The sequence below is a fragment of the Otolemur garnettii genome, unplaced genomic scaffold (assembly GCF_000181295.1).
Source record: "Otolemur garnettii isolate 467f Iridium unplaced genomic scaffold, OtoGar3 scaffold00228, whole genome shotgun sequence".
Taxonomy (NCBI): Eukaryota; Metazoa; Chordata; class Mammalia; order Primates; family Galagidae; genus Otolemur; species Otolemur garnettii.
Genome location: NW_003852623.1, coordinates 2,020,060 through 2,033,399, shown reverse-complemented (window position 1 = coordinate 2,033,399; position 13,340 = coordinate 2,020,060). Strand labels below are relative to the sequence as shown.

The 13,340-nt window shown below is 43.6% G+C and overlaps 1 protein-coding gene across 1 annotated transcript in view; it reads right to left on the bottom strand.

The window, feature by feature from the left end:
• Positions 1–1,020: 1,020 nt before the first annotated feature.
• The window catches only part of CD38 (CD38 molecule), a 33,788-nt gene continuing 21,468 nt past the window's right edge, over positions 1,021–13,340 (bottom strand). The window contains exons 3-8 of the mRNA XM_003802037.2: positions 13,034–13,169; positions 10,497–10,582; positions 7,171–7,244; positions 5,037–5,129; positions 4,363–4,449; positions 1,021–1,321 (exon numbers count right to left, since the gene is read on the bottom strand). Coding sequence (XP_003802085.1) covers positions 1,267–1,321; positions 4,363–4,449; positions 5,037–5,129; positions 7,171–7,244; positions 10,497–10,582; positions 13,034–13,169 — 531 coding nt within the window. The 3' untranslated portion in view covers positions 1,021–1,266. The remainder of the gene's footprint in view (positions 1,322–4,362; positions 4,450–5,036; positions 5,130–7,170; positions 7,245–10,496; positions 10,583–13,033; positions 13,170–13,340) is intronic.

Genomic DNA, 13,340 nt, shown 5'->3' with positions numbered 1-13,340 from the left:
AAAAAAAAAAAAAAAAAAAAGAAAAGGGTAAAAAAAATGATCTAACTTTCATCTCTAGAAGCTAAATAGATATATCTAAAGAATTAGAAAGAATTTCTATATTTCTAATAGTAAAGAGAAGAGCATAAAGCAATTAAGTAAAAATAAAAAGAATTATCAACCCTAGAGGTTGGTTCTTTGAAAAGGTAATAAAATTGATAAATCCTAAGCAAGAACAATCTAAGAAAAAGGGAAGAAACATAAATTACCGCTATCAGGAACAAATACATCTTAACTGTGTATTATGTAGTACATACATAAGACACTATATAAGGATGGGAGGAAGAAGAAGAGAAAAAAGAGCATCTGTTTTGAGGCCATCCAGAAGAATAACATTCCAGATCGTATTGTATTCAAATTAATCCAACAGGCATTGTTGGGAGGGAACGCAAGCTACTGTCAAGTTGGTATTATAGAAAGAGAGAGGAGAAAACATGTGCTTTGAAGTTGGACAGAGTTAAGTTCAACTCTAGGCTCTACCTTGATACTAAACGTATGAATTTTGGGCAAATTATGTAACCTCTTTGAGCTTCCATTTTTTTTCACATAAAAAATGAAATATTATTATCATACCAGCCTCACAGCACTGTTAGAAAGGTTAGAAGTAACAGCACCAAGTCCATGAGTAGCTTATATCCTATGAAATACTGTTCCCCAGCATGATCCATGGCCATGGAGCTTGCAACGTGACTATCTGTAGGAAGGGCACAAAAATATATTATGAGACAAAGTCATTGGAAATGTGACATTTTCTGAAAAACCCAGGCATTTATTTATTTATTTATTTGCTATTTATTTTTGCTTGCTTGTTCTAAGAGGAGAGGGTTGTTGTGGTCATTTGTTAACAGCAAGAATATTACCAGTATAAAAACAACATGAAAACATCACATAAAAATGAAATAATACAGGGAGGCCATAAAGTTCGTGTGCGATTTAAGATAAACAACAATTTTAAATTGCACACATTATATGGCTGCCCTGTATAAAACATTTGTTCTAACTTTATACAATAATTTTTTAAATTGAATATTAGTAGATCACCCTAAAAGCACTGTGATAACATAAGTTGTTCTAAGGCTTTGGGACAAAAGGGTTCCATCTCTAAGTGTGGATGATATGACAGAGGACCCTCCAAAATCTTCACGTCTCTACTAGTGAGTCTGCTGAGTGACACGTGTCAGTGGACAATCATTTTAGCAACGAGCTGAAATGACCATGATGGATGGCTCAGCTACAGGAGGCATGTTCAGGATTCTGCACACATTGAATGAACCTGATGACCCTGTGACAAGAAAGCAGAAGGGAAGATCAAGAGGCCGCATGAGACACCTGTGGTTCAGTTCACTAATGAAAGAAGTCCTTTCCTCAAAGAGCTAAAAGTAGACCTTCCATTCATTCCCACCATCCCACAGGTATCTACCCAGGAGGAAAACAATCATTTTATCATAAACACATTTGTACTCAAAAGTTTATTGTAACTCAGTTCACAGTTGAAAAGATATGGAAACAACCCAACTGCCCTCCAACACATGAATGGATTAACAAACTGTGGTATATGTGTACCATGAGTACTATTCAGGCATTAAAAAGATGCAGACTTTATATCATTTGTATTTACTTGGACAGAGTTGAAGAACATTCCCTTTAGCAAAATATCTCAAGAATGGAAAAAGCAAGCATCCCAGGTACTCCATACTAAGTTGAAACTAGCAGATGAACAACTATAGGCCCACAGGAGAGAAAAACACAGTTAAATTCAAAAAGGGGAGTGGGGAGAGTTCGTTAAGTTCCCATCTAATGGGAATGATGTAGAGGTTATATGGCATACCTGGGGGGAGGGCTCAACTACAACTGACTTTACCTTACAAATGCAAACAATGTAACCTAATCACATGGACCCTCATATTAATCCAAAATTTAAAAAAAAGAAAAAGAAAGAAGTCCTTTCGTTAGCAACAAAAGTATGAACTGACCACTTCACATCTCCTACAATAACATGACGGAGAAATGATTTGATGTGTGGCCCAATTTAGTTTCAGATCAATCAATACTGAGCCCAGGAATGGTGGCTCACACCTAAAATCTTAATACTCCGGGAGGCCGAGATGGGTGGGTCACTTGAGCTCAGGAGTTGAAGACCAGCCTGAGTAAGAGTGAGACCCTGTCTCTACCAAAAATAGAAAAACTAGCCAGGCATGGTGGTGCACACTTGTAGTCCCAGTTGCTCTGGAGGCTGAAACAAGATGGTCACTTGAGCCCAAGAGTTTTGATGTTGCTATGAGCTATGCGATGACATGACATCATGGCACTCCACCCAGGGTGACAAAGAGAAGATGAAGAAGAAGATGACGATGAAGAAGACAGAAAGAAAGACAGAGTGAGAAGCATTTTGGTGGTGCTATGTGTGTGGAGGTGAGAACCAATGTCTGGCTCTAACATGTCACACACCTGAGCTATCAATGCCAACTGATGATAAAAAGCAGAACTAGCAACCAAGAGCAGGCACGCCGCCTAGCTTCTGTGGATAGCTCATTTTCCCCTCTGCAGAAACTTCCTGAGGGAGGGCTGGACCAAAGGGTCAGAGCCAGCACAGGGGCGACAGATGTTCTGGGAGAAGGCTGGAGGATGTCAGCAAGATGTCACACTTCCTTTGCACCAACCTTAGGTAAATATCTAACAAGTGAATGACTATTATTTTTCTAAAAATCAGATAACAAAGCGACAGGATCCCATGGAGTTGCTGGCCCATAGCGGGCCATTATGTTGCAGCTAAATCTGACCTTGCTAAATGTGAGTAAAGCAAGAGACACATCCTCAGACATAGCTGCCAGCACTCCTGGGCTCCAGAAGGGAGAGATGTCAGAAGCTGCCCTTGTGCATCTCTAGCCAACAGTCATGACCAGTTGGGGGCAGTGGCTCTAGGTAAAACGGGTCACTCCATCCTCAGCAATATGGTAACCTGGGATCCCCCACATAATCATGTTCTAATATATTATAGATAATATGTATTATCTGTGTATATGTATATATTTGAATAACTGAGACCAGTCAGATGTCTACAGGGTTCCTCTCCTGGTTGCTTTTCCCACCCAACCTCTATGGAACGCTTATGCAATTCCTGGCAGTCTCCAGACACAAGCCAGCTGACTGATAGAGACTTCAGGTCATTTGGAGAACAGGAGCCATTAGTGACAGTCTCTTGTATCTAATCCTCCTGCCTTTGGTTGGTGGGAGAGTGGTGACATGAAGGAGGAAGGAAAAATATTCTAGCATTTTAGCTTCTGCATTCTTTGAAAAGCATTTTCTTTCTGCATCAGTCTAAGTTATCACACACAGGAAACTCTAGCTATCTCACTGGGCACTACTTAAAAATGAGTGCATTTATATGGGATCTCCAGTTTGAAAATAGAGTTACAGGTGACTTAAAAATATATATGCTTACCTTTAACTTAAAACTTTTCTCCAATAAACATGGATTACTATTATTTTTTTAATTTTACATTTTTTAATCATATATATATAGAGAGAGAGAGAGAAGAGAGAGTCTCACTCTGTCACCCTGGCTAGAGTACCATGGTATCATAGCTCACAGCCAACCTCACACTCTTGGGCTCAAGTGATCTTCCTGCCTTAGCCTCCCAAGTAGCTGGGACTACAGGTGCCTGCCATGGTGTCCAGCCAGTTTTTCTATTTTTAGTAGAGAGGATGTCTTGCTCTTGCTCAGGCTGGTTTCAAACTCCTGAGCTCAAGCAATCCACTCACCTCTGCCTCTCAGAGTGCTATGATTATAGGCGTGAGCCACCATATCTGGCCATTTTTTTAAATCTATAAAAAGTAAATCTTGGTAGACTGTCACGTGGCATCTTACCAAGTTAGGCATCTACACCCAGATTTAACTGAGGAAACTTCACATGTAAAACTGTGGCAACTGACAAGGATTTTACAACCTAGGAGAAACCTGTTAGGAAAATAACACTGTGTTCTCCTGCAAGCACAAGCCTGGGCCAGGCCACTCACACTAGGAACTAGGAAATACCCTTAAAGTCTAAGTGAGCTTCAGAGCAAGTCCTGCTGGAGGCCGGTACGGAACGGACACGAGGATGGAGCAGAAGACGGACAGCCAAGTGAAGACCACCGGCCAGGAAAGCCTGCTGGGCTAGGCTGCTAGGGGGAGGCATAGATCACCACAGGTCACCATCTGAGATCCTCATCACAGCCCAAGAGAGATTCATACAGCCCTCCCAGCTTGGAGGAGACCAAGGAAAAAGAAAGTCCCTATAGATGGCGTGGCAGCCATTTTTTCCACAAGAAGAAATCAATTACCTGTAGTTATCATGGCAGATAAATGTCATATTCCTTTTGCTTATAATCAATTTCAGGTCACTTAAGGGGGGACGCTGGCATGATTCACTGGGAAAGAAAGAAGAAAATATTAAAATTACACCGTCTCACAACATTTCTTGAGACTTTTAGTTTCTATCTTTTTTTTGGTAGCAGGCCTTGGACAAGGCCATACCATAGATAGGTGAAACAGATGTGTGGCCTGCTCCCAGGGCAGCAGGGGGACGACAGGTGGGAAGCGGGTAGCTGCCCAGTGTGGAGATAAAGGGGAGAGAGAGGGGAGGGAGGAGGGTGGGTGGAGGGAGAGTAATTCGTGGGACCACACCTAGGGTGGATAAATTCACTAGGTGTAGAATATAAATGTCTTAACATAATAACTAAGAAAATGCTGTGAAGGCTGTGTCAACCAGTTTGATGAAAACATTTCAGATTGTGTGTAAAACCAGCACATTGTACCCCATGATTGCGTTAATGTACACAGCTATGATTTAATAAAAATAAATAAATAAATAAGAGGCAGTTGGGATGGGTGAAATGAAGCACAAGGCCCCATTCATTCCCGGAACTAGTTTGTTCCCAATGCATTCTTAAGATTGCGTATTCTTTCTTGGACTACTTCATAAAATAACCCTTGGGTACAAAGTAGTAAGATATACCTGGGACCTCCTCCGACATCATGCATCACCCAGGCCTGTAGTGTATGAACCTTTTCTGGATTCAAATGGAAGATTTCCACACTTCCGAAAGTGCTAAAATCGAAGAGACAAAGAACACTGTTGTCAACCCCAACTAAAACATCCATACCCCCCTTAAAAACCAGTAGGCACATGCCACTGGTTACACCTACCCTCTGAAACTGACCCACGATTAGCATTAGAAACAGTCACTTTCTCTCATGCTAAGTGACCCTCAATTAACAAAATTCTCAAGATAAGATTCTTCATGCATACATTGGCATTGATTCATTAAATACTTGATATTCAAAGAGAAGTCCTTAAACCAGTGATTTTTCAACGGTGTGCCCTGTGAGAGGATCTTAGGTGTGCTCCGGCAATTTTTAAAGATCATTAATTAAACTATTTTCTAACTAAGTCCAAAGCACAGTAAGCATATTCCTTTTTTTATTCTTTTTTTATCGACTTAATTTAAGTGTGTTGTGGAAGTTTAGCTATAGGTTCCAGTGTGCTGTGAGATTTTTTTTTTAAAAGGTTGAAAAACACTGCCTTAAACCAACATAATTAGCAACACCTGGGATCTAGTTAGACCTGCAGAATCTCACCCCCACCTGCTGCATTAATCCACAGCTGAACAATCCCCAGGTGATTCACCTGCCCAGTGAACTCTGAGCAGCAGTGCTCTGCAAGACCCTGGGGGCCTGCTCCTGTCCCACTCCTCAATGCTTCCCTGCCAGTCTCTGACAGCTGCCCCTCCTGCTGCAAATAGCTGAACCCTACTATCGGATTATAAAATGCTGGGATGTTAATGCTTTCACCCAAAATACTGGGATCAGAAGAAAACCAAAGGACAAAGGCTTCTTTGTGGAATTAAATATCAAAACAGGAGAGAAGAAAAATTAATTTTGGGTACCTAGTGTTCCCAGGACAAATTAATATGTGCTCCTTTCCCTCATCAGCCTTGATGGGGAAAGATTAGAGACCAAAGGTCAAAAAGGCAATCAATGTGGTAAGGCTATAAGCACAGAAGGAGGTCAGACGGGGAGGACATGGGTGTGGCCAGTCTCAGCGGTGAGGATGAAGTGAGGGAACAGTAATTGATCCTCGTAGAGCACTTCCACTGCTGTTAGGCATAGAACTCAGCATTTTTCAGGCTTGGTGGCTCATGCCTATAATCCTAGCACTCTGAGAAGTCAAGGCTAGAGGATCCCTTGAGCTCAGGAGTTTGAGATCACCCTGAGCAAGAGTGAGACCTCATCTCTACTAAAAACAGAAAAACTAGCTGGGCATTGTGGTGGGCGCCTGTAGTTCCAGCTACCCTGGAGGTTGAGGCAGGGGAAAGGGGGCACTTGAGCCCAAGAGCCTGAGGTTACTGTGAGCTATGACACCATGGCACTCAACTCAGGGAGACAGAGCAAGACTCTGTCTCAAAAAAAAAAGGCTTAGCATTTTTCAGGCATTAGCTCTGTTAATCTTCATATCACCATGGCCTCTTCAGGTACATATGCAGGAGCTCACAAAGTGAGATGCCTCATCTAAGGTCACAGAGGCAGGACACAATGTCCTCTGGAACATTGCTCCTAACCACTCCAGGGCATTGCTGACAAGGCCTGCACAGGATAAAGGAGGCTGGGAGTCCCGTCCAGTTCCTGACGTCCGGACAGCAGTTTCACTGCTGAACGGGGAGGCACACCCTTTGTGCAGGAGAGAGGAGTCAGGCAAGTTCTTCATGGATGGTGCAGACTAAGATGGGTGGAAGGGGGCAGGCGAGGCAGGTCACACAGAGGAGCTGTGTGAACAGAGGTGGGCAGTGGGCAGGGTGGAGTAAAACAAGACAGACCGCTGAGAAAATTACACCAGGCCCTGAGAACACCAGAGCAGGGGTTGATGCAGTGCAGGGGGTCCCGAGGGCTGCAAGAGGATTTTTAGGCAAAGGAGAAATGAGACAAAAGCATTGGCTTAGACAAACCTTTCCAGAAAATATACAATTTATACCTTTTCAGCCCAGATCTTCAGAACTGACCTGAAACAGGATAAGCACACTCTTTCTAGGGCTGAAATACCCCCACAGGAGGCTGTGTTGACCCTTGACAGTAGGATGCAGAGAAATGAGTACCTGTTTCTGTCAAAGGTGTTACTGACGGAGCCATTGAGCACGACTTGGACCACGCCACAGGCAGCTTCTGCAAACTTAAAAGACAAATGCCCACTGTTCCTTAGCCTGAAAATATTACCCCCTGCCCCAGCAGTTCCATTCAAAACAGTGCTTAGCAATAGCTGGTTAAGGAGGTAATATCCGTAGGGTTACAGCACCGAATGTCAGATTATATCATGTTCATCCCAAGCCGGTGAAGGGGTTATGCCTCATGTGACGGTTCTTGAAGTGGTTGCTCCAATCTGTAAGTATTCAACCATGAAGTGCAGTATCATCATTCACTGTGCTGCTAAATTCAGTGGCTTAAAAGTCAGAAGACCCCTTCATCTAATGGGAACAGGGTAAGAGAAATGGGAACAACCACAAAAGGGGATACTGGGGTGAAAGAAGGTGACCTTGAGGCATGGAAGGGCACAAAGAGAAAGGGGGGTTGAAGGAAGGAAGGAAGGAATGTGGTCAAAAAGGAATTTTTATTTCTTCATGCAACAAATACTCAACAGGACTGATTGCTAGCACCGGAGAAAACAAAATGGACGAAATAAAGCCATCGACATGCTTCCTCCAGGAGGCCTTCCCAGCCCCTGGGACCCGCTTCAGTCCCCTTCTCTGAACCCTGCGGTATCCCACATCCTATTCCCTGTCAAACTCCATTGCACTGTGACATGAGCTTAAAGTCTGTTTAGCCTTCAGCACTAAGGGCTCCAGGAGAGCCATGAGCCTCTGCAGTTCCGGATGCCTGTACTGGCACATTGCTCAGAAAAGGTGCCCGATAAAAATCTGTGGGAGAAAAAGGAGACGGGGAGGAGGGAAAGAGGAAGAAAGAAAGGCAATGCTCTGTGGCAGAGATTGGGAAAGAACAGGAAAAGAGTGACCGAAGGCACTGAGGCCACGCCCTAAAGGATACACAGGGATTCAGGAGGCAGGGCTGAGGCAGAAGTGAAAGGAAAGGCCCAGAGGTTAAGAGAATGGTGGTGTGTTAGAGGAAAGTTGGGTAGACAGTTGGTTCCTGGAGGGCCATCAATCTGGACTTGACTCTGCAGGTGATATGAACAGCACTAAGGATTTGGAGCCAAATCCAGTGTTGCTTCTGCCCTTCCCCTGTGGGCGGTGACCTGAGGGATGGAACCCAGCTGCTATTAATCACAAGTCCTAACTCAAAAGAGAGCTTCCAGGGTGCCACCTATGGTTCTCTCTACTCCCAAGGTAAGTGTTGGATCAATTTATGTTAAGGTCACGTTACTTGGAAGTATGGAAGTGAGGTGGAAATCGCACCATCAAGAAATACAGCCTTTATTGTCAGAAAAATAAAGGGGACAGTCTGACAAAAGAAGGGCATCCAGATATGTTCTCCAGTGATTAGCAAATATAAGGGAGCAGGGAGGTCACAATGGCAGGGCACTTCCATCGCCTGCACCTCCTAGTGTCAAGGGCTGAGCACGGGACACAGGGAAGTACTTCATACATATAAAGTGTGACTTGGCTTTAAAAGTTTTATCAACAGCACAGCCCTGGAACATGCAGTAATGAAATAAATAAACACTATTCTCGGACACAAGTACAAACTCTACAGTGCCCATAGCAGATACTCCACAATGGATGGCTAGATTCTGAGTTACACAAGGGGATAGTAGTATCTTACTTAAACGCCATAGAGACCCTATGAGACAGGCATATTTTGATCTCCTTTCAACAAATGAAGAATCTGAACATCAGAATGGTTAAGAAATCCACCCAAATTTAAATCTGGTTTCCTAACTTCACTTCCCAAGCTATTTCCCTGTCTCTGCCATAACAGGGTTGACCTGAATTCCCTTAGGGTGGAGGTTTAGTTCAGTGCCAATAGGGAGTTGAAGAAAATCAAGGCTTCTATTTAAAAGACAGAATCAATAAGCAAATTTTAAAACTAAAATTGAGGAGCAGGCTTTGGGATGAGGCAGACCCAGGTGGGGCTCTCAGGCCTGCCACTTACTAGCCCAGTGACCTGGCAGGAGTCACTGACTTTCTGAGTCTTAGCTTCTTCACCTTCAACATGGGGGTCTGTACCTTCTCACAGTACCAGTTGGGAGGACTAGATGGGAATGGCACAGGGAAGACAACTCAGGGCTTCTCACAAATATGCCGCTATGGTTTGAATGTATATGTCTCGCCCTAAATTGATACGCTGGAACCTAAGACCCAATGTGACAGTATTAAGAGATGGGCCTTTAGGAGGTGATTAGGACATAAGGGCTCCACCCTCTCAGATGGGATTAGTGCTCTTATGAAATGGCTCAAGGAAACCAGCAAGGCCCTTTTTGTCCTTCTGCCACATAAGAACACAGTGAGAGTCACCATCTCAGAAACAAACTGGAACCTTTGCCGGACATCGAATTCTGGCACCTCAATGCTAGACTTACCAGTCTCCAGGACTGTGAGAAAATAAATTTCTTTTCTTTATAAATGACCGTGTCTCAGGTATTTTGTTATGGCAGCACAACTAGACTGGATACATGCAAGTTTCTACCTGTGCTAGCTCCTCAGCTGTCTAAGTTTAACTTGGGGAAGTTATACTTAGCATATTTTTACTCCCTTGCCCTTGTTCTTTCTCATTTCTTCCTTCCTGTCTCTTTTTTCCTTAGTGCACTTACAAATAAGATTTTCCTTGCCCACTTGCAAAGAAGCAACTTACAAGAGAAATAAATGTGTCAGGCAGTTTTGAGTGAAGTCAGAATAGCTGAAGATGGGGTGGTGGGTATTCCCCACCTCAGATTCTAGATCTGGAGCAGACAATTTAGGATAAACCCCCAGACCTGCCCCTTACTGTGTGCACTTGGTAGATTGATTACATGCCTGTAACTCCATTTGGTCATCTGTAAGGTGGGCGTGGTACTCAAGGCACCTCTTCAGAGGGGTTTTGTGAAGACAAAGATTTTAATTCATGTGAAGAGCTATGGACTGCACCTAACACATACTGGTCATAAATGAAGATTTTTAAGACTTTTCCAGGAATCTAAGGTTGACCCTCTCTGGGCTCAGATGATTCAACAAAGCCCCACCTTCTTGGCAGCCAAAGAATGCATAAGAGCAGAGATTCTTCAGTGGGAGTCCACCGACCCTTTGCTCTAAAATTGCACGTGCAAATCTCCTGGAATGTCTTCTAAACCTTTATCAGAAGAAGGAATCCTAGCCTACACTTTGATTCATAAAAGGATCTGTGATCCGCAAAGGATTAAAACCAACCATTGACTGGATGACATCTGAATTTCTTTGGTCTCCAGAGTTCTAGAATTTCGCTACTTGGTACTTACCCTCCAGGAAACCAGTTTCCAGAATACTGACACAGGGTTGTTTGGGCAATCTTTCCTCCGGTGTGGGCAAGATTGATAGTTCATTTCTAAAAGACATAGTTTGTAGAAAATAATTAAACTGGAAAAGAAAGAGCATAAACAAGCTCCATTCTTCCTTGGCTGTTCGACCACAGTGGAACTATTTTCCCATGGTGTCATTGCCAGGATGGAGGTGGAAAATGGACACATCTAGACCTAATTTAACTAAGTGTCCCTGAATCCCTTCCAAGTCCTCCCTTACCTTCCAAATCCCAGAAAGGAACATAGTGGTGACTTTGAGTCATCATTCTGGGAAACAGCAGCAAAGTTCAACAGATAGAGACAAGCCCTCAACAGTATCCTCAAATCCAGGAAGAATGAGATAAAACCAGGCCTTCAGGGGTCACCCTTGCCAACTACTTCTCTTTTCCAGACAACTCTCTCCTGTTGTGTGTTTCCTCCCTCACCTTGCTAAATCTCCATACTTTTAGGCTCATGCGGGCTCAGAGTCCTCCTACATTCACCACTGTCAAGACAGCTTTGTCCCTCAGTGAGGGACAGTGGACACAGAGCATGAACTCATAGTTCCTGTGTCATTTCTCCCATGGATATCTACCTTAATGCACAAATATTTATTAGGTCTTGGCGATAGAGAAACAAATTAGGTGGGAGTCCCGCCTTCAGAGATGTAATGTAATCAAATCAACCAAAGAGAAATAAACTTGGGTTGGAGAGTTGTACAGCCCCACCAGGGAAAGTTGATGGTGAACTCGGTTTTGAAGAATGAATTGGAGTCTTCAGACAAATGGGATAGAGAAGATGTGTGGAAAGGCACAGAGCTTTGAGACGACCTAGTAGGTTTAGTTAGTACTTCTAGAGCCTTGAGGGGTAGGGAGGGAAATGATGAAAGATGAGGTGTGTAAAAGACAGAGCCAGGTCATACCAAGGAATTTAAGCTTTACCCTAGAGGTGAAAGAGAGCTATTCAAGTTTAAGGGAGGAGATGGATACAGTCACATTTTCATCTTAGGAAGAACACTGTGCATGCAAGATGACTGGAGGGGTAAGAAGTGATAAGAATTCTGCAGCAGTCCCAGCAAGACAGGAGAGTGTGTTAGCATGCTGACTCAGGCAGTGGTAACAGGATGGAAGGAAAGGGTGAATTGCCAGGCAAATAGATTAGGCTGGCCATTTATAGGCTATAGGAGAGTAAGAAAGGGAGGGAAGATAAACACCAAGACATGGTGACTTGGAAACAAGATGGAGACACCATATGGTCCATAGAACTGAGTGAAAACTAAATTGGAAGGGTAGGAAGAATGGTCTCCCTTCAACCATGCCACTGGTTGGTTCTAACAGCAATAAAACTGAAAACAACTTAAATGTCCATTAATAAGACTGGTTAATGATAAATCCTTTTACAAAGAATATGAGTATCTTTATATCTATTAATTTTATGTGAATAATGCAAGTTGCAGAACTATATGTGTACATTTTAGACACAGAGGAACCTCCTTAGCTGACCACCTCCCTCCACTGACCACCTCCTTAAGTTGACCTAATTTTTTGTAGACCAGACATGCACCACATGTATGTAGAATGCAGCAGGCCTAGTTCCTTATGGTGACCACCTCTGTATGTTGACCAGTTTGTAACAGTCCCTTGGGAGTTCCACTCGCCGAGGTCCTACCATATACATGCTCATATAGACAAAGAGGAAAGGTCTGGAAGGACCTGTGCCGAGTTGTTGATAACAGTCACCCTTTGCGACATGAAATGGGGGTTGTAGGTGGAAGAAGGATGCATGGTGACCTTCACTTTTACACATTTCTGTAATATGCGAGTTTTTTCAAAACTCGCTTTTTTTCAAATAAGCGTGCTTCATGTTTTGTAATGGAAACTATGCAAGCGTGGATGAAGCAGCTGTGATAAGACAAGCTCTGTAAAACCCAGATTCAAAAGCAATAAAAATAAGAATAAAACAATATGAGGTAAAAATATCCACCTCATAGATAAAAAGAAAAAAGAAGAGAAGAAGTAAAAAGTGGCTCCATGGGGTTTTGCGAGTAGGAAATACCTTCCCACAGCGAAGTGTTCTGAGTCTTTCCAGGCAGGGAAAGGATCCATGTCAAAAATGGCGGCCAAACCACCAACTGGCCTGAGGTGGAGAAGCCCAACCCTGGGATACTGTGGTGGTTCTGTGGAACAAGGACTTTGGCCTCCATCCTCCTGAGAGCTCACCTTGCTCTAAAATTCCTTGCTCCTGAATGATGCCTTTACAGAAAGCAAAACACCAAGAATTCAGAAGCAATTTCCATGACAGTCAGAAAGGAGGTGGAATTGGGGAGTGTGCCAACTCCAAACTCAAGAAAACAGGGATTGGTCTAGGGAATGCTATTTTACATCGGCCTGGGTTGTCATTAAGAGATCAGGGTGGGGTGTGTGACTCCTTCCCCCATACTCCTTCCCCCCCTGTCCCTCCTGCACACGGCAGGGCAATCCCTCAGCCCATACACTTACCCGAAGTGCCGGAGTCTCCGCACCATGACAGCTCATCAGCAAGGTAGCCCAGCAGCGTGTCCTCCAGGGTGAACATATCCCTCCGGATCTGCGTGTAATGATGGGCCAGCTCACTGGACTTGCTCCAAAAGACAGACTAGGAAAGAATAAACACAACCTATTCCTGAGATCAACTTAGTTGGTCAAAAAAATAAATCCACAGTTTTTTTTTGTTTGTTTGTTTTTTTGAGATGGAACCTCAAGCTATCCCCCTGGGTAGAGTGCCATGGCATCTAGCTCACAGCAACCTCCAACTCCTGGGCTCAAA